At 44.6% G+C, this 27,673-nt stretch overlaps 4 protein-coding genes and 3 long non-coding RNA genes across 13 annotated transcripts; 2 read left to right on the top strand and 5 right to left on the bottom strand.

The window, feature by feature from the left end:
- Window positions 1–2,870: 2,870 nt before the first annotated feature.
- On the bottom strand, window positions 2,871–5,681 carry LOC136192534 (uncharacterized). 3 transcript variants are annotated; one of them, XR_010671156.1, is made up of 8 exons: window positions 5,082–5,681; window positions 4,835–5,020; window positions 4,732–4,783; window positions 4,394–4,676; window positions 4,257–4,343; window positions 3,829–4,185; window positions 3,738–3,768; window positions 2,871–3,677 (listed from the first exon to the last, which is right to left on the bottom strand). XR_010671156.1 is itself a non-coding variant. In XM_065981179.1 (8 exons), the coding sequence occupies exons 3-8, from the start codon at window positions 4,886–4,888 to the stop codon at window positions 3,433–3,435; spliced, it is 1,164 nt and encodes a 387-aa protein (XP_065837251.1). In that variant the 5' UTR covers window positions 4,889–5,020; window positions 5,082–5,204; window positions 5,266–5,681; the 3' UTR covers window positions 2,871–3,432. The 3 variants fall into 3 exon arrangements, 2 of the variants coding, with proteins under 2 accessions (XP_065837251.1, XP_065837250.1); XM_065981179.1 differs by having other exon boundaries at window positions 4,394–4,783; window positions 5,082–5,204; window positions 5,266–5,681; XM_065981178.1 differs by having other exon boundaries at window positions 4,394–4,783.
- Window positions 5,682–7,082: 1,401 nt separating this feature from the next.
- Window positions 7,083–7,704, top strand: LOC136192029 (uncharacterized). The gene is made up of 2 exons (XR_010671092.1): window positions 7,083–7,273; window positions 7,325–7,704. It is a non-coding gene; the product is annotated as an uncharacterized lncRNA (long non-coding RNA).
- A 938-nt stretch (window positions 7,705–8,642) lies between these two features.
- LOC136192028 (uncharacterized) lies at window positions 8,643–10,616 on the bottom strand. The gene has a single exon (XM_065980504.1). It carries the CDS (start codon window positions 10,596–10,598, stop codon window positions 8,808–8,810), a length of 1,791 nt encoding a protein of 596 aa, XP_065836576.1. The 5' UTR covers window positions 10,599–10,616; the 3' UTR covers window positions 8,643–8,807.
- Window positions 10,617–11,912: 1,296 nt separating this feature from the next.
- LOC136191774 (uncharacterized) lies at window positions 11,913–13,952 on the top strand. Its single transcript, XM_065980196.1, has one exon. It carries the CDS (start codon window positions 11,941–11,943, stop codon window positions 13,705–13,707), a length of 1,767 nt encoding a protein of 588 aa, XP_065836268.1. The 5' UTR covers window positions 11,913–11,940; the 3' UTR covers window positions 13,708–13,952.
- A 2,785-nt stretch (window positions 13,953–16,737) lies between these two features.
- LOC136191798 (uncharacterized) lies at window positions 16,738–19,579 on the bottom strand. 2 transcript variants are annotated; one of them, XR_010670959.1, is made up of 4 exons: window positions 19,455–19,579; window positions 18,782–18,860; window positions 17,734–18,731; window positions 16,738–17,675 (listed from the first exon to the last, which is right to left on the bottom strand). It is a non-coding gene; the product is annotated as an uncharacterized lncRNA (long non-coding RNA). The 2 variants fall into 2 exon arrangements; XR_010670958.1 differs by having other exon boundaries at window positions 17,734–18,860.
- Window positions 19,580–23,018: 3,439 nt separating this feature from the next.
- Window positions 23,019–27,664, bottom strand: LOC136191707 (uncharacterized). 2 transcript variants are annotated; one of them, XR_010670929.1, is made up of 3 exons: window positions 27,625–27,664; window positions 27,414–27,481; window positions 23,019–23,704 (listed from the first exon to the last, which is right to left on the bottom strand). It is a non-coding gene; the product is annotated as an uncharacterized lncRNA (long non-coding RNA). The 2 variants fall into 2 exon arrangements; XR_010670930.1 differs by lacking the exon at window positions 27,625–27,664 and adding an exon at window positions 27,570–27,605.
- On the bottom strand, window positions 26,038–27,293 carry LOC136191705 (uncharacterized). 3 transcript variants are annotated; one of them, XM_065980096.1, is made up of 7 exons: window positions 27,152–27,284; window positions 26,986–27,099; window positions 26,694–26,921; window positions 26,579–26,645; window positions 26,384–26,523; window positions 26,126–26,331; window positions 26,038–26,068 (listed from the first exon to the last, which is right to left on the bottom strand). In XM_065980096.1, exons 2-5 carry the CDS (start codon window positions 26,997–26,999, stop codon window positions 26,446–26,448), a joined length of 387 nt encoding a protein of 128 aa, XP_065836168.1. In that variant the 5' UTR covers window positions 27,000–27,099; window positions 27,152–27,284; the 3' UTR covers window positions 26,038–26,068; window positions 26,126–26,331; window positions 26,384–26,445. The 3 variants fall into 3 exon arrangements, with proteins under 3 accessions (XP_065836168.1, XP_065836167.1, XP_065836166.1); XM_065980095.1 differs by lacking the exon at window positions 26,038–26,068 and having other exon boundaries at window positions 26,092–26,331; window positions 27,152–27,202; window positions 27,282–27,293; XM_065980094.1 differs by lacking the exon at window positions 26,038–26,068 and having other exon boundaries at window positions 26,092–26,331.
- Window positions 27,665–27,673: the final 9 nt, after the last annotated feature.

Here is a 27,673-nt window from a genome sequence, read left to right as displayed (position 1 = left end):
AACTGCAGCAGTTACAGGAGGAAAAAAAAATCAGTCAATCTTTTCTTTTGAGAAGACGCAGTGTGTTATGGAGGCTTGACGGCGTTAGCGTTCGGAAGATTATCAGTGGCGTCGAATTTTCTCGAAACACGAACTATTTCTTGACCGAATTTTAATTTTTTTAGTTTTTTACTTAGTGCATGAACTTTGGAGTGTAGTTTGAGGAGAGGGAGGGGAGCATTCAGTCACGCGCGCGCGTGCTTCGATGTTAGATAGGCCGCGACAAAACAAAAAGTCAAACGGCATTACATTTTTTTGTTTAAATAAACCCGGAAATAACCCGGAAGTCCTGCAAGAATAACAACAAAGTCCTCCCGGCGTCTTTAGGCTGGGGGACGATTCGCCCACGCCCCCTGGTGAGCTGAGCCCGGAGCCTCGGTTGACCCACGAAGCACGGGGTGCGGCCTCTTTATCCTCGATTGGCCTCGAAGATGGCCTTGGGAGTGAAGCGTCCTCGGATGTGAGTCCGCCACCCATGTTATCCAAGGGGACCGCCATTGTGACCCACCGCGTCTCGCCATAGTGGGGAAGCCAACTCTATCGGCCCCTGCTATAGAGGTAAGGCCTCTTTCACCTCGTTGGCCTCGGAGGGTCTTGGGAGCGCATGACAGTTCAGAAAAACGACATCCTCAAAGATTCCAAGAGATTTGTTCCCAGCATGGAGAAAAGCGTGATGTGTGCCATGTCCTGGTTCTCCGTTTTGTACACTGCTGTAAGATCTCGTAAGGTTGAAGTCGTCCCAACAACATGCAAATCTAAATACTGATGCCAAAGCCTTTTTAAATTAATAATCAAAGTCGTTTGTTTTGTTTATACCTCTAAAGCGTGTGATGATTGCGATTGATGATTCTATATCGCCGTTCCAAAGTTTCCATAAGGCGGTTGCTGGCTCTTCAGTGTTGTAAAGGATACCACCTTTGAAGAAACCAATTAATTAAAATATTCTGCAAATGCCGCAAATCGCAGGCACCGCAGCTGGGGAACTGAAGCTGTTCTGCAACTTGCAAGGCCTAGGCTAGTTAAGCGACAGTTGAAAAACAGTGCAAGAGAGTGGCGATCACCCTGGAGCCTTATGAAGGAACGCCCTAAACGCAGAAATAAGACGATGCTAATAAGGAATTTTGTTCTCTATAAAGAGATGCCACTTTAGTGCACTTTGGCGAGCAATAGGACATCACCATAGCTCTCGTCAATCCAGGTGGATAAAAAAACCCTGTCGCTATAGAAAGTATTGACCAGCTTTGAGAATCGTTGCATCGTGCCTAGACGGTGTGGTTCTATAAAAGAGTTTCAATTCAGACGAGTCTACGTAATCTAAAAGAAAAAAACAGAACGAGTTCCAAAACGAAATAATTTTTTAATTATTTAATAAAATACCCGATCGCTCTTCGACGTTATTGTAATGCATTTCGAGCAGAGCATATCGAACGCTTCAGTTTCCATTGAACCGAATGCCAGCCCCGTCTAGAAACATCAGTCCCTACAAAACGAGTCGATGTCATAATATAGCATTGCATTTGCTAATGATACTATCTATGATATACTGGAGCTATGGAGACCTTAATTGAATTTAAACTTAATTAAACAGCTATTCGCATATAGTGGTATTGGTCAGATATGGTTTGTTCTTTTTGGTGTAACAATTGGTCCACTAGAAAGTACGTACTCAAGCAAGCCTAATATATATATGATTATCTGTTATAATGTCTATATGTAAAATGTCTATATGTAGTTTCTCAATAACATTAAAATTAGGATTATCTAAAAACTTATTAGTGCTCATCTATTATCAACAAAAGAGTCTCTACCTGACCGCCGATTGCCCACGCCCCGAAAAGTTGAACGTTGTAGTTTAGCGTGAGACATGTGCCCTGCTCGCCGATCACGATACTCGGCGGCGCTGTCGCATCGACAAACAATCATATGATTAAAAATCTCCTCGTTATCGATAACGGGATCAAACTCAAATAGAAAAAGAGATAAATGTTAATTAGGAAAAATCAATAACTATGTAAGTACCCCAATAACAGGCAGCCTCCTTCCGGTAGCACGGGCAATCGAAACGGCGTGCACCCGTACGTCGTATCAGACGTCGGCAAGGCTACCTAAAACACAACGAAAAAACTTAAATGAGAGGTAGAATTCCTTAAAAATAACAAACCCTGTTTGTCATGAGCTTAAACGAGGGCGTGTCACACGGAAACGGTTGAGTAACACCGATACCCGTCAGCAAAGTGACGTTTTTGAACCCGATTTGGTATGTTGCATTAACCCATTTAACGATTCCGGGTCGGCGAGATGATAGGCGTAGATCACTCGCGCCGTGTCAGACTACGCAACTAAAATGCGCATAACAAATAGAGTAACATCCTGTGCCCTAGTGTACTGGAACGTCCGTGTCGTTCGGTTCACAAGCACGAAGATTGCGAGTGAACTCGAGCACCGTCGTCGTCTCTCGTCTTCGTTTGCCGCCATCAGTTCGACAATCTGTTTGGAATCGAGCGGCGGAAGAAAGCGGCCCAATGAATGCCTATCCTATAAATAACGAGGTGTGTGTGCATTGGGATGTGTGAGCGTGTCTTCGTGACCTGAAGAAACCTTTTCCGTTTTTGACCCAACCTGTGACAATGTCCGAGTATGACATCTTTCTGTCTGGCTACAATCCGAAGCCGTTCCATCCCGTCGTTTTCGCTTAGATCCCGACGTTTTACGACGCCATCTCCGTTATCGACCGTCCAGCGAAGCCGATACGTGTCGTCATCAGTCAGGCTGACGCTGAACTTGCATTCTTGTCTCAAGAGGGCCGAAGCGTTCACCGAAAACACGAGAGAAAAGAGCAAAGACAATTTTCATACTAAACGAAACATACGGGTCATGTAGAACACGTGCACAGGAACTTCCACAGGCATGCCATTTACAAGTTAACCTTGCGTACAGTAATTATATATGTTGGAAACGCGTAGAGGTTTCCTTTGTAGCAGCTAACGTATATCTTTGGATTGCTAATAGCGTCCACAGTAGAATCATACAAGTAGTCGTCGGAGTTGGGGAGACGAGGATAGCCTGGAATAGGAGGAGGCATAACGCTGTCCTTGACACCTTTGGTAAACATTCCTATCAGAACATCACAGAAAAGCAACGTTTTGTATCCTGTGTGTGGATCAGGGGGGTGAGAGTAGCTCAAAGCTATGTCAGAATTGACAGCAAAGTACACTCCTTTTCCGTGAAGAGAACGGTTTTCTCTTCATGAAGCCTTGCTCAACTATAGACTTAGCAGCCTGAGCCGTTGTTCCGAGGGAAAGCTGGAGACACTCTTTGGCTATTCCTCTTTGCAGTTCTGCTCGTCTTCTCGACCGAAGTCTTTTCCTTTCGTCGTCAAATCTAGTACGCACTTTAGTGCATATGATTTTTTCCATCTTGATGACCTGATAAGGCATTTTTTTTTGCTATATCTTCGTACTCAGAGCTTTCTGGATTCACCGGAACGTATTCTGAACCGCGGTAAATTTTTTGGGAAGGATATGTTCTCTCAGTGTCATCGTCATCATTTATCAATGCTTTGTTCTCTTCGTTCCGGCAACAGGAGCACCCACCACTACAAACCTTGCGGTGCATCCCGGAGCAGCTCTTTCTGCAGTCTGCACAGGAGATTATATGACAATTGTCTAATCGTTTTGAAGTCAAGTGCATGTACTTACATTTTATGACGTCTACAGCACACGAGATACTCTAGGAATAATAACATGGTGACTGCCTAATCTGCTTCAGTAAACTGTATAAGTTCCGTACCAACGAAATGAATCCTAGAAAAGCAATGGCACAGGCGGCAGTTTTAGAACTTCCTTCGTCGTGGACAAAACCTTCAGAATCAAAAATGAGAAGAATCCCAAATGCAAGAAAAAAAGCTGCCATGGGCAAGTCCACAAGAAGTGAAAACATCTGTATCCCCTGGAGGTACGCCGTGACAAGGAATGATGTAGGAATTAGAATCTCGTAGACAACCGCAGCCGCAAAACCGCTTCCAATGACAAAACGGCAAACGAAATTCGAAGCAAAACCGCACGTAACGTTGGTTGAATTGTTAAGTATATCAGTGTGGGTGTATCCCTTTGAAATTGTGAGAATGGTCACTATTAATCCTGAGACCTAAGAAAAGGAAGAAAAAGAGAATTTCAAGTCTAATAAGGCAGTACCGCGTGGCTGCAAAACAAACTTACCATTGCAAAAGAATGCAGAATCAGTTTCGGAATTGCCTTCGCGTTACAAGGAATCACACTTGCTACGTGGAGAAGTATGAGAAGAATCTAAAAACTGAGTTGAGGCTGAATAGCTGAGATGTGCAGTTGTCGCTCACCCATAGCAGCAGAGAACCCACTGCGGAAACTAAAGCTGCGATGACATTTCGATACATCTCGCCAAAATCAAAAATTGGGTCATCGCCAAATCGAAAGTTAATATCTTGGAATGTCCAGTCTTTCAAAATTCCAGCGGCCAATACTAGCCACATTAACACTGTTATTGACCCAAGAAAGATAAAAATCAACGATTCCCTGCCAAATTCGCTGAGTAGGCTGCCATCTCTATACTTTATACCCAGTATGATGGCAGTTATAACAAGTAAAACAATTGATGACCAACTAAGAATGGTACGAAAATTGCAAATCCATTCTTCGTTGAAAAGGCAGTCTTCACCTGCAAAGTCATTGGCTTTGCTCACAGAAAACAACATCAATAGAGCTAAGCCCTACAATGCAAGATTAGATTATATATGTTAGAAGACAAATTAGTTGCTTACGAGGGAGTATCCCAAGGTAAAAATGATTAGTATGACCACGACCTTCTGCTTCATCGCTTGCAAGCTGTCCAAAAACCGCGCGAGGAACTCTAAAAAATCGCACCAAAATATTCTATGGCATCAAAGAGGCCTTAGCGTGCGCAATACTGAGACCGTCTAATTTGGTGTCGATTGTACGTATTTACTCTATGAAAAGCAGCAGCGTCAATTTTTTCAGTATTTTGTTTCAAAACCAATGTTAACTCACGTTCTTACGTGCTTGAGCGATGGTCCGTAGCAAAGTTGTTTAGAGTGTTGCTTCGTTAGAGGATCGAATGGGTCTATTAGAGTAAATACGGTATTGGCAGGTCAAAGAGCCTTTTAGTTTGAACTGCACAGCATACATTTGGTGAAAGTGAAGAAAAGCCACACAATATCGCAAAGAAGCCTACCTGTGATTTGGAAATGCGCGGAAAACGCGGCCACACCTAGGGACCAGGGGACTCGCCCGCACGTGATACTTGCTGTCCAGGAACTCGCCCGCAAGTGACACCTGCTGTCCCGTGACCACACATGCATGACAGCCGTGAAGTTGAAGTGATTAAAGGAAAACGGTTTGTCATAAAAATTCAGACCTCCCTAAACGAGTGACCCTCTGGGTCAGTTTTTCATGGAGAGGCCCCCACCCGTGGTGCAAACAATTTTGCTAAAAAAGCAATTGCCTTTGAATTACGAATTTTTAAAAAAGGCAGTTTTTCGCCAATTTTTGAAACTTTTCTAAGGTCGTAACACAAAGTTTGCACCATGATACAATGCCATTGCTTAGTTTAGACATAGAAAAAAGTTATTTTTTTAATTTAGCGTGACTACTCTTTTGAAGGGTTCGATTATCTTAGAAAAGCTTTCCAGCCAATACTTCTTGCCTATTTAACATCTTTAAAAGCCTGTTTCGACAGAATCGAGCTGACAGTCGCAGCTTGCCGCGTGCTTTTATGGAAATGGCGTGGGCTTTGGCTGTTTTTTCGGCGATCGAGTGGGGAAAGCAACAACTGGAAAAAAATTGTCGAATAGACGGAGAAGATAACGACGCTGCTTTCGTGAAACTAGATTCTTTCATTTCGAATGTGGTTCTGACTTTCAACGATAAAACGGTTTAGCGCAGCACGAAGCAAGCGGCCACGAAAGCTAGTAGTCAGCTCGATTCTGTCGAAACAGGCTTTAAAAGATGTTAAATAGGCAAGAAGTATTGGCTGGAAAGCTTTTCTAAGATAATCGATCCCGTTCAAAACGTCCAACTAAGAGCTAGTAGTCACGTAAAATTAAAAAATCACTATTTTCAATGTTTAAACTAAGAAATGGAATTGTTTCATGGTGCAAACTTTGAGTTACGACCTTAGAAAAAGTTTAAAAAATAGGCGAAAAACTGACGTTTTTCAAAAATTCGTAATTCAAAGGCAATTGCATTTTTAGCAAAACCGTTTGCACCACGTGAAAGAGCAAGGAAAGCGCTTTCGAACGTTATATAATAAGTGCTGTAATGGTGCAAAGGAATAGCCGCTAGAAGGCCTGTCCGCTTTATCTGATGCTGTCCGACTTCGTATGTCAATGTCCGGGAATACAAAATGACGCCTCCTGTAGCATGCGTGTAACGAATGGCTCTGCAATTTTGTGTGGTTGTTTCTCAACAAGCAAGGTTGCAACGCAGGTAAAGGGGGTTGGGGTTCGTTGCACCAGGGGCTCAGTACGCTTGTCCGATATTCAGGCTGTCCGAAAACACCTGAATGACTCTATTACACCAACGCGTTGTTAATTCGTTCAGTGAGTTAGGTAGGATTGGTCATGTCGATGATGTGCCGGAGATCCTTTCCAGGGCGCATTTCTCGAACGATCGTCTCGAAATGGGCTCTTATTTATCTAGTTGGCGTGACGGATTTTCTCGTCTAAGTAGAGGTGGGCGGTAAGGATAGGGTTTTCGCATTATTTGCGACAAATAATTATTTAAGGGAAATCTAGGTCACCATAGCCTGCAGCGATAGTCGTCATTTGTGAATATGCTTCGAATTGCATTTTCAGTGAAATCGTCTGGTTTTTTGCAGCCATTTACGCCGAAAAGTTGAAGGCGACATCGCGGAATGACGAGCGTTGTCATGACGAACGGTTGTCGATCGGTAGGAATGAAAACGCGACCCGTTTCGCCGATGACGCCTAATATGCAGTTCGACGGGACTTTGTGGCAAAGTGACGTCACTTCCGGTTCAGTGTCCTCTCGATCGAATATCGACGCGCTGTGCGTCACGAAAACGATTACAGCGGCGGGACAACGTTGAGGGGACTCGACGAACACGACGATGTCGCGCAGACACTCGACGTAGTCGAGCCTAAGTTTACGTGCGTGGCAAAGGGCCTCGAAGCGTTGTTTCTCACGCGATTGGCCGTTGCGCACCACAGCCGATTGACACAGTACGCCGAGGAGAGAGTGCGAGCGTCGCAACGACGTATAATATCGTGTAGAACTTCGGGGAGATCGAATGGAGAAGTCATGTCTTGTCGATCCGGGAAAGCAGGGAGTCTAAAGTTCCCTATCGTTCCATTCTCTCAATCCAACCCTCCCGTATCTGCTTGATCTGCTCCTGATCGACGTCCTCTCCTCGTTCATTCATCCTCAGCAGTACGGTTACGTCATAGATGGTTACACATTAATTAATTAGGTTAGTTAAGGATCGGAGCGTATTGCAAAGAAATGTCAATCATTCAGGCAAACTACACCAATTTTCCTGAGAGGAAACCACCTTTTCCAGCCTTTTATTAACTTAACTTTTGCATGACTTCTGTGTTGTATATAACAGTGTAGCGCATATGTAGTCCAAAACAATAGGATCATAAGGACCAGACGTCCTTGCAATTGCATTGTATTCTCAGTACCCGACAGCAGATGAACTGCAGAAGACAAACAGCTTTCGACGATGACATCTGTCAGCGACCGAAAAGCTCTCCTTTGGACCTTCAGAGCGCCCATTACTTCGAATCCGGCCTTCTCAATTACAACGTGTTTGAGCACGCCGGCACTACCGCTTCTAAACGACAGTCCAACCCATGACGTCCCTATGTGAATCCCGCTCGCGATTACAACTGGTTATCACCACGGAGAGCGAACTGAAGAAAAAGAAGAGAACAGACGTACCTGTTGGAAGAAAAGGGCTTGGTGACATGAATGGGGTGGGATACTGGTCAGCAAGTAGGACATCCGCCCCTCGTGCTGTAAGGATGTGGTCCACGCAAACGACCCTTATAGACTCACTAAAATGCCATTGGTAGGGGCAGTGCACTGCTACGCTGCCGTTCTTTGAAAAAAGTCAATGAATTGATGACTGAAGTGCAGAATTTAAACGCGCTTCTTTCTCTTCTGCTCACGGTACAAGTATATCGTCGAGAGTAGCCTTTACGGTGTCCCAGTGAGTCTTCTCTACCTACTCAAAATTCTGCTTCTATTGCTATAATCTGACGACGGGAATATAGGTAAGAAGGAATGATCGAACAATTTCATCGCTCCTTCCTCCGTTGAACAACAAAGATAAGATTTAATTTTTCTCACAGCAGAGAAAAGATCGCTCGCTTGTAGAACTCTTAGAAAAGAACTGGCGCACTGAAACGCTTTTTTAAAGATATTCGCCATCTTTCTTTTAGTTATTTTGCCTAAAACATTACGCTAAAATAAAATTTTACGCGGCAACACTGACAACGAATTAAGGTCGAAACTATTGACGTATAGTGGTCCTTCCGTTTTAGTGAAGAACCACACTCTACCATGATCAATCAAAGAACACTTGCGCCTCTTAGCTACTTTGCATGATTACAGACAAAACTCTTACATAGATCAATCGAAAGACAAAACATTAAAGGCAACATCACAGAACTTGACATCAGTTACAATAAACGTTTAGGCATTGACATGCAGCAGAAGTAATTCAAATGTCTCCTTTTTTAACTCCGCGACCTACTTTGCTTCGTAGTAGCAAAAGTGGAGCTGGTGCTCGTACCTTGTAGGCCAGCTGTCGTAAGGCCTTGGCTGGGTAGGAGAGTTATAGTCGTCGTTATCCGTATTTTCGTCGTCCCATACTATCCACTCTTGTTCTACGGTCATTCCTACCACCTGCTGGCAAGCTGGGCTTGTTGGCATAAGAATAAAAGGAGTTTCTGTTGGAAGGTACATTGGGGTAGATGTGAGGCCGTCATTTCGACAGCAGAACTCCATTCTTGTATCATAATTGTAGGTGCCATCAGGAAGAGTACCTTGGAACCAATTGTGACTTGTATCTTCGTCGTCCCAGAATATCTCTTTGTTCTTGAAGCCTGTTGGGCAATTGATTTTTTTAAGTATGCAGTAGCTGCCTGTAGGCCACGGAAAATGCTGAGATAAGTCAACCAAACTATTTCTCACGTTATTCGTGACCCTTATGCAAAACTTCCAACGAACGTTATTGTAATGATCTAATACTGCATCGACCTTTAGCGGAGAATTGCTAAATCTGCTGCTCGATTCTGTGTCTTGAAAACGTGTACCTTCGAGCCACTCGTTAGTACCGGGTATAGAGGAGTATTTCTCGCAATCGACACCGCTAGGCTTAATCAAGCCGTACGTATCTTTAGGCCAATATTTGAATTGCGTGGCGTGGAGTGCATTTTGCGGAAGAGATACTGAAAGCCCGCAAGAAGTGCCGTAGTTTCTTAAAGCAGTCTCAATTTCTTTTTTTCGGCTAATAACTTCTTCATCTGTTGTGAAATCACAGTTTAAAACCGACGCAATTGACGAGAGCTTTAACTTAAGTGGCTCGACGTTCTCACTGCCCGGAGGTACGACATACGTCTGTCCGTTCCAGTATATACTACTGCCTTTGTTAATGACTTTCTTAGTTGATAACAAAGACATCAAGTATTTTTCGTCCTCAGCCAGCGTCCTCACTTGAACCGACGCAGACAAAGTTTGGCCAAGTGCGCCTCCTGAAAAAGAAACTCCCGCTGCGTTGTTTTGCATAGCGTACTTAGCTGATTCGGACGTGGTAGACTCGTAGCTTTCGGTGTACTTGCTTCCCGAATCGATTTCTCGAATAAAATGAGTTCCCCAATTTTCTAGAAACGAGCAATATGTCGCTCTGCTATCTGCGTACTTTGCTGGAAGCGACCGAATAGAAGCTTCGAACTCTTCTGAGAGACCGATATCTGACTGCTGACGATTCCCGAGCAGATATCGAGCCGTTCCGCGTTCACAAGTCCTAGTCTTAGAGAAAACAAACCTGCCTTTCTTTTCGAACTTTTTTTCTTCTTTCTGAAAATTGTTGTTAGCCGTGAAGGCAAAGTCAAACAGACCGTACGACCCTGACGCTTCGACGCCGACATTCACTCTCAATTGATCGCGAAGTTGTGCTGCGTTTTGAGTAACCTCTGTCAACTCCTGCACATTGCACGACAGCCGGCGCGAAAAGTACGCTTGATCCGGTAGAAGGTACTTGCCGTCGCTGGTCGTCTTACTGCAGTTGGTTGTCAGCTTCATGATGCGCCGATTGACCTTTATTCCTGGGTCAACACCGCGACTGGTATCGTCTGGGTTTCCGGTGAGAAGGTTATAGCCAACGCCAAGAAACTGGGTTGATGGTGCGACCGGCGGTCGTTCTGTGCAAGATGCGGCGGTGTCAGGTGAGCAGGACTGACTGACATCATTGTTCGACGTGCAGGTCTCAGCGTATAGAGTTGGAGCTAAAACAATGAGAAGATAGAAAGCAGCGAACATGAGTGGCTTGTCAATCACGAGAGTAGCGCTTGTACTGACTGCAAGTGCAAGACCACGGCTTTATGTAGACACTCTGAAGGGCTGCAATGATTGAGGTCATTAATTCAATTAGCGTGCGGTTTGTGCAGCTGGTGCTACATAAAAAACATCTGCCGTTCTGTTCAGATGCAAGGAGCTATCAAACCGTTGGAGATAAGTTTTAACATTGCGACTGCTAAAAGCCTAAAAGCTAAGGTGCTGCATGTGGTGGCAAACTGAACAGATGGCTTGAGCTTGTATTAGGATACATGAGCCAGCTGTGGTGCCACTGATAGATTACATAAGTGAATGAGTGAAAACATTGTATTACGTTCTTGCTGTCTGCTGAGAAAATCCTTTCTGCTCCAGAAGGAGAGATGGCTAACCCAACATTTTCTACAAAGACGACAAATGTGAGTCAATGCATGATCCTTGTCTTATCAGCATGAACTGCCAGTTGCACTGAAGGAACAGATGCACGATCAAACACATCACCGTTATTCAATAGTGTACAGGAAAGCAACACAGCTGTTGCAGCAATCAACACTAATTAGCTGCAGGATTCTCAGAGGAGTTACTTTCGGCGCGCTTTGCATATCCTACCGTAAAGTCCCCAATAACAGCCGTGGCCCAAGTCAATAGTAGCTGCAGAAAAAGTGCGGTCTCTGTTCGAGCGCTAGGGTTATATTTCTCGTAAAATCGTTTGCAATGGTATCTGAGTGGCTTTGCCTTATGCAAAAAAGCAGTGAAACACATTTTCAAGTTCGCGCGCGGCTTCTCCTTTACGATAAAAGGAAATTTTTGCGGCTTCTAATCGAGGGCGGCTTCTAATGGAGGGCGGATTTTATTGGGGTATTTTGGCTCAAAAATGTGTCGTGCGTCAGCTGTCGTGCGTCAGCTGTCGTGCGTCAGCTGTCGTGCGTCAGCTGTCGTGCGTCAGCTGTCAGAGCAATCAATGTTCTTGGCGCAAGAAGGTGTCCTTGCGTGCGTCAGCTGTCAGAGAAAAACAATATGAAGCCACCCATGATGCCCCCAAGCAATCACTCCTTCGCACCATGTATTAGCCTCAGAGTAGGACGTTTTACCGAGGTATAGGCCTATTTTCGTATATCGCAATCCTCTTGTAGCAAATAGTGCAGCAAGTTGTCAAAAAAATGGGAAGTCTCATTCTGTACACCGATCTGTATTGCTTCTCCAGGTGGCTCTTTAATTGCATAATTGCACGCATCCGCTGCACGCCCAAGCAAGTATTAAAAGCCACCGCTTTCGCCGGAAAGCAGTCAGTCCTTCGCCTCGTCGCCTCGGAGCCGGTCATTAGCCAGAGATGCAACTTGCTGTACTTGCGTGTTCTATCGCGATCTCTTTAGCAAGCAGTTCATGCAGCTCGTCCAAGAAGCCGTGCGCTCTTCAGAATGCTTGCGCAGACGGATTTCCACCGCGTACAGCGGCGACTCGTTATCTGGGCGCCGGCTACAATATCCTTGACGGAAATCCGCGCGGAGACCGAATAAGAGAGACTGCTACCGACCCTGGAATCAAAAGCTCGCACGTTATTCTTGCTAAAACCTACACATGTAATCACCTGTCTGACGACGGTAGGTACCACATAGCTGACCAAATCGAATACTTCGAGCGGACTGCGTGCACCCTCGCCAAAGCAAGCAAAATCGATTTGGGAGAATCAAGCTATCAGAAGAATTTGGAAGTAGACGTCAGTGTTTCGGCGGAGGGCTCGTTCGGCTTAGTGGACTATGCTTTTACGTTGAGTTCTAGTTTTCAAGAAAAGAAGAGCGGCTTTCAACAGCAGAAGCGAATTTACTACGAAACCGTGCGCTCGTGTATTCGAGGCGCAGCAAGGTATAAACTTGAAATGGCAGAGAACAGTTCGGAATATTCCCTGACGAATATGTTTGTCAACCGAGTCAAGTCTCTTCCCGCAACATACAACCGAGATGCGTACGGGACATTTCTTAAGGAGTGGGGAACTCACGTCATCACAGAGGCGACGGTTGGTAGCACTTATATCGAAGAGTACCAGTCGTCCTTCTCGGACGTCGCCAAGTACGCTATGACACAACTCGACGTCGGCGTACAAGCGTCTCTCAGCTATTCTGGAATCACTGGCGCAGTAAGCGTCGACGTTGGTACGTTGGCCGAGACGTCCTCTTCTGATATGATTAGCAAAGCGACGAAAAGAACTAGTTCCAAAGGCAGCACTATCTATTGGAACGAAGCCACGGAAGACTGGGAAGAAGCCGATGCGGAAGTGCAGTTTTCTGAGCCAATTTCGATCAAACTTACAGCTATTGACAAATTTATATCTTGCAGTTATACGAAGGATGAAGAAGTTTTAAACCGTCTTGGAAATATTCAAACAGCTCTCAAAGAACACGCGTCTTACAGAAGTGCCGTTAAGCCAAATGTTGACTCGACTTCTTATGCCGTCCGTCTTGGCTGGCCTCGTGGCACGTACGGCCTCGTTCAGTTTCCAGGTAAAGAGTGTCCAGGTAAAGACTGGGCATTTGGATACCGTTACTTTGACACTAACGACCCGCGCGCATCTCCAAGCTATGTGCCAGCAAATAATATTTTCCGAATAAACAGTTTGGTTGACCAGGTTGACAATATTCAATTGAGGTTTTGCATGCATGAAATAGACGACATCGAAAACGGTTCCGAAACGACTGAATGGCCTGCCGGAGATTATTGCATTTTGAAAAAACTGTCATGCCCACCTGGATTCGAAAGTGGTTCTATTTTCTGGGATGATGAGAACAGCGACAATTCGAACTACGTAGGGGGAGCTCTTCCTGATGGAAAGTACAACTACAACACAAGGATATACTTCTGCTGCAGGCGAGATGGATATCCTTATAATCCTATCTATCTTCCTATTGACAAAGATTTCGTCTTGCTAAAGGCAGGATCTCTTTGCCAGGAAGTGTACGGCATGAAAGGGCCCTTTCCTCACACTCTTCATTGGAACGATGAAGACAATGGTAACTTGGACTCTCAAAGTGGTGCCTCTCCTTACGATGACGCCGATCAGTGGAATCACAGGCTTCACTTCTGCTTGTACATGGCTACGTAAGATACGTGAAATCAAAAAGCGTGAAGACTCAAACGTTTATAAGTTCGATCTTTCTTGTATGTTTCTTTCTGTACTGTTATGTCTCAGTATATGGTGTCGCAATTAGCGCTTGTGTGTTCTTTTTAGCAACCGTCGTTTTGCTAGAGCCAGGCCTCTAGTGATGAATGTGTTACTTGTGAGCTCTTAAATGTACGGCAGGACTCCTAGCTAAGACTTTATATATCGAAAATTAGGTTATTCGCCGATATTAGACACATGTAGCTACGACTGAAACTGAATCATTGGCTTGCCGAGATCGCTTCTCTGCAAGCGAACCATACGCCAACTTTTGCGAAGGTAAACATATTACGACCGATTCGATTAGACGTGCGCGATAGCGGTCTTGTACAAACGCCAATGTTGCTCGAGAAGCTGCTAGACGAGCTAACGTGAATGAAAGAACGAGAACAAAAATTAAATCATGTTCCATATTGTTACAGTGTCGTAGTCGCAAGAGAGAACACGCCAATGCAACGGGTTGTCTTTGCGACGTGTTCGAAACGCAGAAACTGCCACCAACACAGTCCTATTGCGTTTCAAAGAGGCTTTAGGACGTTTAAAAGAGAGAGAAAAATCCCGAGTCGACCGAAGGTCTCTTAATTATTTACTTTCAGTTTAGCGTAATTTGGGCGACTCAGATGCTCTCATTTTGCGATAGATTGGCTATATGATGCTGCAGCCGAGCCTGGAAGCAGCTAGCTACCTGAAGAACTTGGAAGTTCGATCGATGCATTGCTCTTACGGTTGCGATATCGTTCAATTGTGTTACTCACTCTACAGAAATTAGTGGATCACGAGATGCTGACTCATCGTTAGCCTCTCGCATTAGACAGCTAATGACCCTAACCCTAATGGCTTGCGTAGGTCTAGCCTACGCTAGCTTACGTGCGTGGCAAAGGGCCTCGATCGAAGCGTTTGTTCTCACGCTATTGGCCGTTGCGCACCACAGTCGATTGCCGAGAGTGCGAGCGTCGCAACGACGTAGAATATCGTGTAGAACTTCGCAGGTCGAACAACGGATAGCATCCGTGGTCGAACGGAGAAGTCACGCCTTGTCCGGGAAAGCAAGGAGTCCAAAGTTCCCTACATGTCCATCGTTCGATGGAGTGGCGGCATACCGTATAGCGCAAAATATTCGCGGGAGAAAACTTTCGCGAATTTCGCGATTTTTTTCCCTTCGCGAAAGTTTTCTCCCGCGAAATTTTAGATTTTCACACACGTCATAAGTAGGGCCCTGACGATCGCGAAAGTTTTCTTCGCGAAGTTCATTTCTAGGCAAATTCGCGAAAGTTTTCTCCCGCGAATATTTTGCGCTATACGGTATAAGTGTGACGATTCTATATACGGGCTGTCTGTGGAGTGTCGTATGTGTTTAAGTTACGTAAGGGGTAGTGACGTCAGGAGATTAATAGCGATTATTAGAGGAGGGGCTCCGGTTCTGGCCAAACTGGTGACCAGGGAGAGTAGCTAAGCAGACGTCAATAAAGCTTTAGTTTAACTAGTAACACAGAGCGCGTCGACGGAACGGGGCCGCTGCCCGGAATGGGCTGCGTCCCCCAGCGGACAATCCACGGCTGCGCCAGCGGGTGCGCAGTCGTGCCATAAGTCCGTCAATGACATCTGTAAGCGACAGGAAAGCTCTCCTTTGGACCGTTATAGCGCCCAATACACCGAATTCGATCGGCCTTCTCAATTATGACGAGTTCGAGCACTCCAGCATCCAAACGACAGTCTACCCCATGACGTCCCTATGTGATTCCCGCTCGCCGAACATTGTACGCCGACGTCGTAGGCGTGAATGCAATTATTATTGTTTATGACTTGACGAGACAATCAAATATTGATGTCTCGTGACCGGTGCACCTGACACGTGAGAAACCGACGTCACCCCAACCGGAACCGAACGAGACAGACGACCTGATCGTCGATGACAACCTGCCGACAAGGCGAACTTTACTCCTGTCTGACGCATCATTTGACTGCGTTAATTTCGTTCGCAGTCAATACCATTGGCTTCGTCGGCGTGCCTTAATTTGGCAACGAGCGAGCTAGAACCCGACAGGCGAACGATCGAGCGTGCGCAGATGCAAAAGGACTCGAACGCCCGGTTCCAACATCACGATCGCGAAATCCGCTGAAACCTCGTAAGGACTTTCGGTTTTGGTCAGAACCACTAACGGCTAACTTTAGCATCGGCTGACGCATCTGTGAGAAGAAAAGGAAGACGTATCAGCAAGTTTCGCACCCACGCGTGATTATCACCACGGAGAGCGAACTGAAGAAAGAGAAGACAAACGAAGTACCTGTTGGAAAGAAAGAGTCCGGTGACATGGGGTGGGATGTATCTACATGTCAGCAAGAAGGACATCCGCCCTTCTTGCTGTAAGGATGCGGTCCCCGCAAACGACCCTTTTCAGACTCATTAAAGTGCCATTGGGAGTGGCAGTGCACTGCTACGCTGCCGTTCTTTTTAAAAAAAGTTAATGAGTTGATGACTGAAGTGCCAAAACGCGTTTCTTTCACTTCCGCTTACGGTACAAGTATTGTCGAGAGTAGCCACTAGAGTGTACCGGTGAGTCTTCTCCACCTAATCAAAATTCAGCTCCTATTGCTCCAATCTGACGTAAGAGGGAGTGATCAAATGATTTTATCGCTCCTTGCTCCGTTGTACTACGAAGATAAGATTTAATTTTTCTCACAGTAGAGAAGGATCGCTCGTTGTAGCATTTGTAGAAAAGAACTGTCGCACTGTGACCCTCTTTTTTTAGGATACCAGTAATCGCCATCTTTCTTCTCTTAATTAGAATATATTCTGTGTGGCAAATTTTTGGATTCATTCTTTGCAAAAGCCATTAGTTATTTTGCTTGAAACATTTACGCTAAAATCAAATGAGATGCGGCAACTGACAACTAAGATCGAAAGTATTGACGTATAGTTGTCCTTCCCTTTTAGAGAAGTACCACACTCTACCATAATCAATCAAAGAACACTTGCGCTTCTTAGCTATTTTGATTACACACAAAACTCTTACATAGATCAATGGAAAGACAAAACATTAAAAGCAACGTCGCGGTACTTGACATCGGTTACAATAAACGTTTAGGCATTGACATGCAGCAGAAGTGATTCTATTGTCTCCTTCTTGACTTCGCGTCCTACTTTGCTGTGTAGTAGCAAAAGTGGAGCTGGTGCTCGTACCTTGTAGGCCAGCTGTCGTAAGGCCTTGGCTGGGTAGGAGAGTTATAGTCGATGTTATCCGTATTTTCGTCGTCCCAAACTAACCACTCTTTTTTTACGGCCATTCCTACCACCTGCTGACAAACTGAGATTATTGGCATAAGAACAAAAGGTGTTTGTGTTGGAAAGTAGACTGGACAGCAGAACTCCATTCTGGTATCACTAACGTAGTCGCCAGCAGGAAGAGTACCTGTAAACCAATTGTCAATTTCATCTTCGTCGTCCCAGAAGATCTCTTTGTTCTTGAAGCCTGTTGGGCAATGTGCAAGGTTTTGGCGTGCAGGACTGACTGGCATCTCTGTTCGACGAGCAGCTTTCAGCGTATAGAGTTGGAGCTAAAGAAAAATGTGAAGATAGAAAAGAATGTACATGAGTGGCTTGTCGAGAGTAGCAAAGACTGGCTTGTACTGACTGCAAGTGCAAGACCACGGCTTTATGTAGACTGCACATTGATTCGAAAGTTCTGTAATGATTGAGGTCATTAATGACTAAGTGTGCGGCTTGTCCGCGGCTGGTGATAAATGAACAACATCTGCAGTTCTGTTCAGATGCAAGATGTTAACATTGCGAGTGCTAAAAGCCTAAAAGCTACGGCGCCGTTGTGGCGAGCCTTACAGATGGATTGCTCTTCTATTAGGATAATTGGCTGAGCCAGCTGTCGTACTATTGATAGCCAAAGTAAGTTTGCATACTGAATAAATGAATGAAAAAATGAATGAATAAGTGAATGAGTGAATAAATTCTATTACGTTCTTGCTGTGCGCTGAGACTATCCTTTCCGCTCTTGAAGGAGAGATGGATAACTCAACATTTTCCACACCGACGAAAAATGCGAGACAATGCATGATCTTTGTCTTATTAGCATGAACTGCCAGTTGCACTGAAGGAACAGATGCGCAATCAAAGACATCACTGCTGTTTGATAGTTTTCAAAAAAGCAAACGCAGCAGCTGCAGCCAATGAAACTAATTAGCTGCCGGCTCCTTGCAGGAATTACTTTCGGCAGGTTTCGCATAATCTGTTCGGCTCAAGAATGCGTCCTGCATCAGCTGTCGTGCGTCAGGTGCCAGAGAAAACAATTCTTTTCGGCTCAAGAATGCGTCCTGCATTAGCTGTCGTGCGTCAGCGGCCAGAGAAAACAATTCTTTTTGGCTCAAGAATGTGTCGTGCGTCAGCTGTCGGATCAAACAATCAAGCCACCCATGACTCTCTCTCAAGCAATCAGTCCTTCGCACAAGAAATTAGCCTCAGAGTAGGACGCTCTACAGAGATATAGGCTTATAGTCATAATTGCCTGCGCGATAACGCAATCCTCTTGTGGCAAATCGTGCAGCGCGAGTTGTCAAGAACAATGGAAAGTCTCATTCTGTACACCTGTGTTGCTTCTCCAGATGACTCTCTGAATAAGTTGCACACGTCAGCTCCTATGCAATTATTAGAAGCCGCCGATATAGCCCGAGAGCAGCCAGTCATTTGCGTCGGAGCCTCGGAGCCGGTCATCAGCAAGAAATGCAGCTTGTTGTAGTAGCTTGCGTGTCTCTTCGCGATCTCTTCAGCAAGCAGTTCGTGCAGCTCGTTCAAGAAGCCGTGCGCTCCTCAGACTGCTTGCGCAGATGAACTTCCACCGCGTACAGCGGCGACCCGATCTGGGCGTCGGCTACAATATCCTCGACGGAAATCCGCGCGGAGACCGAACGAGAATTAATGCTATCGACCCTGGAATCATGCAGAAGCACGCACGTTATTCCTAATAAAACCTGCATACCTAGTGCACATGTAATCATCTGTCGGACGTACATGTAGGTACAAAGTAGCTGACCAAATCGAATACTTTGAGCGGACTGCGTGCACCTTCTCCAAATCAAGCCAAATCGATCTAGGAGAACAAAGCTATTAGAAGAATTTGGAAGAAGACGTCAGTGCTTCGGCGTAGGGCTTGTACGGCTTAGTCGACTATGCATTACGTTAATTGAGTTCTAGTTATCAAGAAAGGAAGAATGGCTTTCAACAGCACAAGCGGATTTATTTCGAAACCGTATTCAAGCTAGGCGCAGCAAGGTATAAACTTGACATGGCAGAGAACATGCAGTTCGGAATATTTCCCTGACGAATACGTTTTACTTTATCAACCGAGTCAAGTCTTCTCCCGCGAAATACAACGCATATGCCTATACGTACGGAACATTTCTGGAGTGGGAAAATCCCGTACGCGCGTCGATCATATCACGGAGCTATATAGGCCACGCGGTTGGTAGCACTTATATCGAAGACTATATATAGACTACCAGCCAGCTAGCTATATAGTCCTTTTCGGACGTACGTCGCCAATTAAGTACGCTATATGGTACGTTATAGAAGAGTACGTTCTCTTCGTATATGGTTAACAATGCGACGACAGCTAATGGGTCGAGCCTAAGCTTACGCGCGTTGCAAAGGGCCTCGATCGAGCGATCGAAGCGTTTGTTCTCACGCGATTGGCCGTTGCGCCCCACAGTCGACTGAGACAGCACGCCGAGGAGAGGGTGCGAGCGTCGCAACGACGCAGAATATCGTGTAGAACCTCGGGCAGGATCGAGAAGTTTTGTTTTGTCCGGGAATGCAGGGAGACTGAAGTTCCCTATCGTTCGAGCATATCTACGGTTCGAGTGGCGTTGCGTTGATCGATTCATTCTCTCGAACCGACCCTTCCATATCTGCTCCTGATCGACGTCGATCCTCTCCTCGTTCGTTTTTCATCCTCAACGGTACGGTTTACATCATAGATGGTTTCATAATAATGGATAGGTTTCGATCAGCGTGCAGGCAAATTGCACTCATTTTCCATAGAGGGAACCGCGTTTTCCAGCCGGTTACATCGCGTGTTTAGATAAAATGAAGCACAAAAATGAAAATAGCAGGCCCAAATTTAGCTTGGATTGCTACTATACAGTTGTAGAAACGTAGACTACGTACCTCATACAATACAAGCAACACTAACAGAGGTCCATTTCGCAAATGCTACATACCAAGCTGAACGCCAAACCATGCAAGATTTCATTTATTCATTTGCAAGGACAGACGATTAAAAGCCGAGCAGTAATTGCGCACAAAGAAGACGACTTTGATGGTCCTTGGAGAAACAATCGTGCGCTTTTTTTGCCGCTTTCTAGGAACCTGAAAAAATGAATAAAAGGTGTACAATGCCATGGCAGCAGAAAGAGCAGTCAAGCAGAATATTAGATTCTCATTTATTTTTGCTTGCTTGTGTATCTCGTTGGGAGGAGAAGCTTCTGTAGAGAAAACATCAATAGACGGCATAGAAAAACCAGCCACAAGGACTATCCAAAAAAGACACAATTTTTGAATAATTTGACGTTTCGCTTATATTATTTATCTTCACAAACTGCTGCGGTTCTCTGACATGATTGATTGATTAATTGATTGATTGATTGCCTTGTTCCTTGGTCCGCAGGAGCACTTTGTTTACTTTGCAATATGTAACCGAGATCTCTTAGAAAGGCGGAGCGCTGCAGGTCCGGAGTAAGGCGTTTCTGCGGTTAATTAATTAGCACAGGATTTATAGGACGCGTCGTTTCGAGTCACCTGATCAGTTGCGTCCTGTGCACTTTTCTTTGCTAATGAAGTTGGCGTTTTTTTTGGCGTGTTTACATCTGGTCAAATTCGCTGGTAATACAGCCCAGCCCGCGATGTTGAGCTTAGTGGTAAAACGAAGCTGTATACGTATCGCTTGCAATGTGGCATACTATATACGGGCTAAGCTAACCAAACCTCACTCAACCGTGAGCCTTTGTCGATTGCAGTAAACTGTATAGTCAAGACGCGACGTTCTTGGGCAATTCTGAACCAGTCACTTACTGTTTTTAGTGACCCAGCCTTGCGCTCCTCATCAATTCTCGTGTCACTCGAGCGATCAGTGCGTCGATCTTAGACGTAGGTGTGACGGGACTAACGACTGCCGTGATGGATCTGACGAGTTGAGTGTTGACTGCGGTAAGGAATTGCCTCTTTTACTTCCCCCACCCGGACCTTCCGTATCCCTTTTGCGGAAGGTACCTCCTACAAGGCTTTACTTGAGACGAGCCATAGGTCCGGCTATCCTTTCAATTCTGGCTTAATTGCTTTAGAATATTATAAAATTTCGGTGCAATGCTTATTAATAGTTAAAAAAGAACCGAGTGCCTTTCTTTCACGCAGAAAAGCGCTGTCTTCCTTTACAAACAAATTGCGACAACGGCCAGTGCGTCCTGAGCGTTTTCTTCTGTGACACAATTGTCGACTGCATAGACGGATCAGACGAAAGCGCGAAAAATTGTACAAAAAAGCCTATAACAGATTTGGATTCGCTTTATAGATTCGTTAACTTAAGTAACCTAAGCTTGTCTAATCATTACGCAGGTGGAGGGACGACCCAGCCGAGCCTGCTTACTCCCAGTAATGCAGAAGAGAAAACGACGCAGCCAAGCCTCGCTACAGCAACAACGCGCAGTCCACTGAGGAATGCGGACACGACTGATTCTCCGTGTGATGTCGGGGAACATCAGTGCACTGATTCTAGCTGCATTGGCATGCGCTTGCTGTGCGACGGGCGCGACGACTGCGTTGACGGAAGCGACGAAGACAACTGCCGTACGCGCGCGGCGTTTAATTAATTAATTAATTAATTAATTTTATAAATATGCTCTTCTCTTTCCAGCTGTACCCGACTTTAAACTGCTTCTGAGTGAGTGGAAAATGTATTTTGAGAAAGGAAGAACGAGATCTGATGCAGAAGAACTGAAGAAACAGTCGTGCTAACGAGATGTACGCCGTTACACGTGTAGGTTACGTGCGAATGTGCAGTAGTTTGAGGTTTACATTCACGGGTGCTCACTATACTCATAAAAACGTCATCAAAACGGTGTAGATACAGATGCGACTCCTCAAAGGAGCCCCCTTCTTGCAAAACCTAAAGAAATGCATCACACATCGCATATTGCAGCGACAAAAGTACAATCGCCCCTTGCCGAAAAGCGACAGCGCAGCTCGAAAAAACGCGGATCCGGGGGTGCTGTATGTATCCGGGACGTCTCAGTTTCGAAGCGAACATGTGTGATTCGTCGCCAGCAACTCTACGGCGTTGTCCGCTGACACTACCTTGGTTGGAAGCGACTCTAAAAGTCCTAAAGTCTTGACATGAAGCATCGCGGCGGCGAGAAAAGTCAAGACGTGGACGCGTATAGGGGCTTTCCGTCGGCGATTGCCGTCGAATTGTGGCTCAAATGCACCGGAGCTGCTGATTTTATTGTTTGTTTAAATAAAGAAACGCTCACCTTACAATAGTAGCTCGTCGTCTAGCGGTTTCGATCACAAGTAAAAGAAATGAATTAAACTGTAGCCGTCGTTGGGAAAGGGTATTATACTTGACTTTTTAGCTTTGTCTATCCATGATATTCAACCTTGTAGTCTCACTCTATGTATTTGATTACCTGAAAGGTGGATGCAGTCTAAGCGTGATGGTTGCTGTTTTTCATCGTGGAATTGTTGCGTCACTTTCAGGCTTCCAATGGACTTCCTAGTCTGCCGCATTCACTTCACTACAATGGACCAACGGTGAGAACAAGCGAAGCATTCATCTCTCAATTTCGATTGCCTAATGCCTATGTAGAAGCGATTACCTCCATAGGCAAAATATTTGCTGAATACGATTCGGATGAGATGTTTCCAGCGTGGGGTTTTGGAGCCGTATTGCCTGTTGATACGACGGGTGCATCTCATTGCTTCCCACTCTCTGGAAACACGTACAACCCCGAAGTGTACTGAGTCGAGGTTCTTTACGATTATTGTTAATGATTATAATTATTAAAACGACATCATGCTTCTCATTAGGGAATTTTGACTGCCTATCGACAATCGCTTGCCGGTGTACGACTCATGCAGTGGTCCTTCTTTGTTTTCGCCTATTCTGGATGCCGCTCTGCGCTATGTTCGATCTTATTCAGTGACTCAGGAGCATCAGACTTACAATATTCTTCTCATTTTAACTGTACGTGTTAAATGCTATGAAGCGACTTTTATTATCTCTGCACGCAGGATGGTGTCATTCATGACATGGAAAAAACAATTGATAAAATTGTCGATGCGTCTGATGAAGCTCTATCAATAATCATTGTAGGCGTTTGAGATGTCGACTTCAGTCAAATGGTATACTGTACAGATTTCTAATCATAATTGTCTACTCATACTTTATGAAATCAAGGAAACATTTGATGCAGACAGCGTTCCTCTCATGTCGTCGGAGGGCAGGACAATGTCGAGAGATATTGTTCAGTTTGTTTCGTTCGGAGAATTACGTCCTCGAATTGGAATGGATTTCTCTCTGGTGAATATACTAAATTCGCTGCATTCTTTTTTTCTTTGTCATTATTACGTCTAGGCACGCGAAGTGCTCGCTGAAGTGCCCGATCAGCTCGTTTCATTTATGAAGTTTCGTGGAATTGCACCAAAGGCAGCCGTCCAAAATACAATGAAATAACTTTGATTTTCACGTTGTATACGGGAGTGTCTGTACTTCAATCTTTCTCGTCGCTTCAGCTTTTCCAAGTTTTGTTTCCCTTGGTTTTCGATATCCCACTTCTCTCTCAGATGGTACTTTGACGAGAGATATCCTTCTCGAAGCGTCAGGCCTCCTTAGGGGCGTCGCGCTGACGTTTTCCGTGTTCGAACTCTTCTTCTCTTTCTCTCCTAGACAAAGAGAAGCGATCAAAGGCTTCGAGTGGCGAAAAATTGCAATTGAATGCAACACGACGACGATTAGCTGAAACGGTGAAAGATTCGATCTCGAAAGAAGTATCATTGGTTTTCTCGAATTTTTATATAAATGGCAATTGGTCGCAAAACGATTGTAGACGAGAGAATGTCGTTCAAAAAGCGATTGTGACTCTCTTTTGAGGTTGGCACGGATCAGAGTATATATGACAGGTGCTTAGAAACTTCCCCGATATTGATCTTGTGTCCAAGGCAATTGTTTCTTTGCTTCGACATCGTCATACTTTTTCTTGCTGGATTTAATTATTAATTGTGTAGGCGTGGATATGAATACGAGTGTAGAATTTTAAATTATGTTTTGTTTTTTTTATCTATTTGAGTTTTTAGGAAACGATCACACTTTACCTTCTCACGCTGATGGACGTCTTTCTCGTGAGGCCAATCCTTTCTCTCATCCTCAAAAAAAAGTAGACACAGTAAATGAATAGTGGTTATATTTTGCACTTCATTTTTCATTATTTTGATTGAAGCGTTTAGGGAATGATCACGTGGACGTAGTCGACTCACGGGCGGAAGAGAGCCGGGAACAAATCGCTTGAAAGTAAGGATGAATAGTTTATGTGTTTTGCAAATAAATGAATTGTTGATAGTACAAGCAGCTGTGAATTGGAATACTAGACACGGAGACTATAAAGTAAAAGAAGGGATATGAAAATAATAGAAGAGCAGTTACTTGTAAAGAGCTACACCAAAGTGATTTGTTAGGAATTACTCTAGGGCCGGGGGATTCTGTACGCGTATCGAGACCCAATTACTTCAACAGAAACTAGGACGTTACTCTATTGGGGAATGTTACTTTATTTCTCCAATGTTTCGTCTCGACGCGAGAGAAAGAGAACGTCGATAAAATCGTCGCCTTTGGCCGTCATGGGAACCAAGACCTGAAACGCTAAGACAAATATCTCTGCTCTGTTGCCGTAGCAACGTTGACGAATACAACGACGCAAAGCTACACGACAAGCAATCTAGAATGTCGTTCTTTATCCAGTCAACGAAACGCTCAAACTGGGTAATGTAGTACATCCAAAGATTAGATGTAAGTCTAAAATTAGATTGTTTTCTAGTGTCATCAGTACTCTATAAAGCCACAGCAAATAATTCCAAGCTGGGATTCTCTTTTTAAGGAGAAACGTTCTACAACGTCATGGGCACTCAATTACTTCAAGCTCTTTCATGGACTATATCTGTGCGATCGCGAGATTTCTCGTTTCGGTTCAGGTTCTTTGCATTTGATCTGAACTGCTTATTTTTGTTTTGTAGCCACATTCACCTCTGGCCAGGCCCTGAGGTGACTAAATAAAACCGGCCCAACTCTTGAGCCAGAGAGGATAAACGTGGCTTGAACGCAGGGGATTCAATCCCCTACTCCCGTGGCACGAGTGATAAACTGCCACCCCACTTAGGAAGACGCGGTGGGTCACAATAGCGGTCCCCCTGGAACCAGGCCGGCAGAACTCACATCCGAGGTCTGCCGGTCCCAGGCGTCCGAGCCGGGAGACTAAACAGGCTCTAACTCCGACGGGGGAGTAGTGAGGATGACCCCCACCCAACCGAAGCCTGTACGGACCCCTCGCGGTTCGTGCAGGTGGACAGCGAAACAAGCAAGACCCATGTGCAAATTTTTTCATAGATTCTGGTTTACTTCCGGGTTTTATTTAATAAAAGTTTGGAGTTCGCCTAAGTCTACGTTATTGTCTGCCTGCGACGCGCGTGCACACGACTCCTCTAGAGGAGGCCTCGGAGCAGTTTCATATCTAATGCAGGGTCGTGCTCAGGACCCTGTCGCCACACTACTGTACGTCTACACTACTTCTCTGCAACTATCTCTACTACAAATACGGTATAAAATATAGAAACAAAGCCGATTCTGTGACATCTTCTTTCTCAGAACTTCTTCCAAAAAGAGTTTCTAGATAAGTCACCAATTCGTAATCCCTGAAAGGACAACAGAATTAATACGGCGAAAGAAAACGATAGAAATAAATTACCAACACCTCCTGAAGCCCAACGAAATAAAGTGTACACTTTTACGAAGAACTTGTAGTACAGTCAATCGACTAATGAAGTAATTAAGTCTATTAAATTCTCTGATAAACGGAACTATTGTCATACTGCAGCTCTTTGAAAACGATGTAAATGAAATCAAGAAGCTAACCGACTTGGCTACGAAGCGAACCAATACGCATCTAGTCATGGAAAAGGACGCTATGCGTGACTTGGCATTATAAATGTTGATTAATTAATCACATTTACGAGGTTAGGAGAGGAGAAAGCTTTTCCCTGCAAAAAAAAAGCGACATGAACATTCTATAAAAACGACGAGGAAAGACACCTTACTTCAACTTGAAATCCCCAAAGTGATATCACAAAAAGACGTCGTGCACACGTGTTGCCATGGTCACGAACGTAGACAACAAGCATAAGTTCTATCAATGAAATCACCACAGTCGTCGTCTCCATGGTAACACACGCCTTGCACTTTTATCAGGAAGACCCCTTTTCCTTACATCATCAAATTCACACGTTTTATTAGGGTGACGGACCTAGAAAACAAAGCGATATACGTATGTTAAAAATTTTGACTAAAAATTTAACGTTTGAGCATGATTTCTAGGTAGACGCCCCTCGAGGATCCTCTACGTCATCAAATTCTATATTCATCGATTGCCATCACATTGTTGATAAGAGGTAATAAGCATTGCCAAACGATCCAATCGAGAAGCTATTACGTAGATCTAAGAGTAATAAGACGACATCACTAAACAGATAAATTATCACGTGGCATTTTACCTTGAAAAGAAGATGAAATAAGTACATTTGTTCCCACTCAAGAAGTATAAAACGTCTCCAACAAATACTAATGAGAAAGTGACGTAAATTGTTACTGACATAAGAAGGGGCTCACATTGGTTCATAGAAGAATAATGAAATAGAAAAATATTCATAAACGGATAAAATAGTAAGCGAGGTGGCCCTTTTCGTTTTCACCTTATTGCACACCGGCTTGTTGCAATTTCCTATCCATTTGAAGCCTTTCGTTGTCTCCAAGAGAGTGCTAGGAAGAGGAAAACGTCTGTGACGCCTCCAAGGGAACATCGCGCCTTGAATAGGAATCTTTGCATTAGTAAACAGACTCAAAGCATAGCGTGCTATAGAAAAAGAAATAATTGAATTAGAGTATAGAATTCTACAGATACTTCGTTGTCTCCATCCAGCATTTCAGGTTCCGTAAACAATTCGAAACAATCCGTCAGGGTAGAATCCAGTGACGTGGAAAATCCCAAACTGCCATACAAAGAAGAAGAAGGCTTCTATAAAAGCAATAGTCTATGTATCTTTCATTTCCTTTACTTCCCGTCTTACCCTTGGTGGAATGGAAAGAGACAATTCCCAGAAGAGATCATACGTAATCGACTGATGAGAACAAATATCACAGATAAATAATAGGAGTCATGTGAAAATAGAGAACATTGATACTCTGATCCGTGCTAACCTCAAACGGAAGTCGCAATGGATTTTTGAAAGAGATTCGATCGTCTCAAATCGTATTTGGAGCAATTGCTATTTATAATAAAAATTCGAGAAAATCGATTTTAATCCGTTTTTATCTATTTCTATCTCTCACCGCTGCGGCTGATCGTCCTCGTGTTGCAATTTCTCCGCCATTCGAAGCCTTTCGTCGTTTCTCTTTGCCTAGGAGAGAGAGCGAGGATGAGATCGCGAAAGGAAAACGTCTGCTACGCCTCTAAGGGGACCTGGCGCTTCCAATACGAAGTCTTACGTCAGAGGGTGAGCGGTAAAAAGAAGCGTGCTCTATAAAACGATGGAAAACAAACCTGGAAACAGCGAAACGACGAGAAAGATTGAAGATCAACAACTCCCGTA

Source organism: Oscarella lobularis, chromosome 10, assembly GCF_947507565.1.
Source record: "Oscarella lobularis chromosome 10, ooOscLobu1.1, whole genome shotgun sequence".
NCBI lineage: Eukaryota > Metazoa > Porifera > Homoscleromorpha > Homosclerophorida > Oscarellidae > Oscarella > Oscarella lobularis.
The sequence above is the reverse complement of the archived record's forward strand: the minus strand, read 5'-3'. Positions and strand labels throughout refer to the sequence as shown.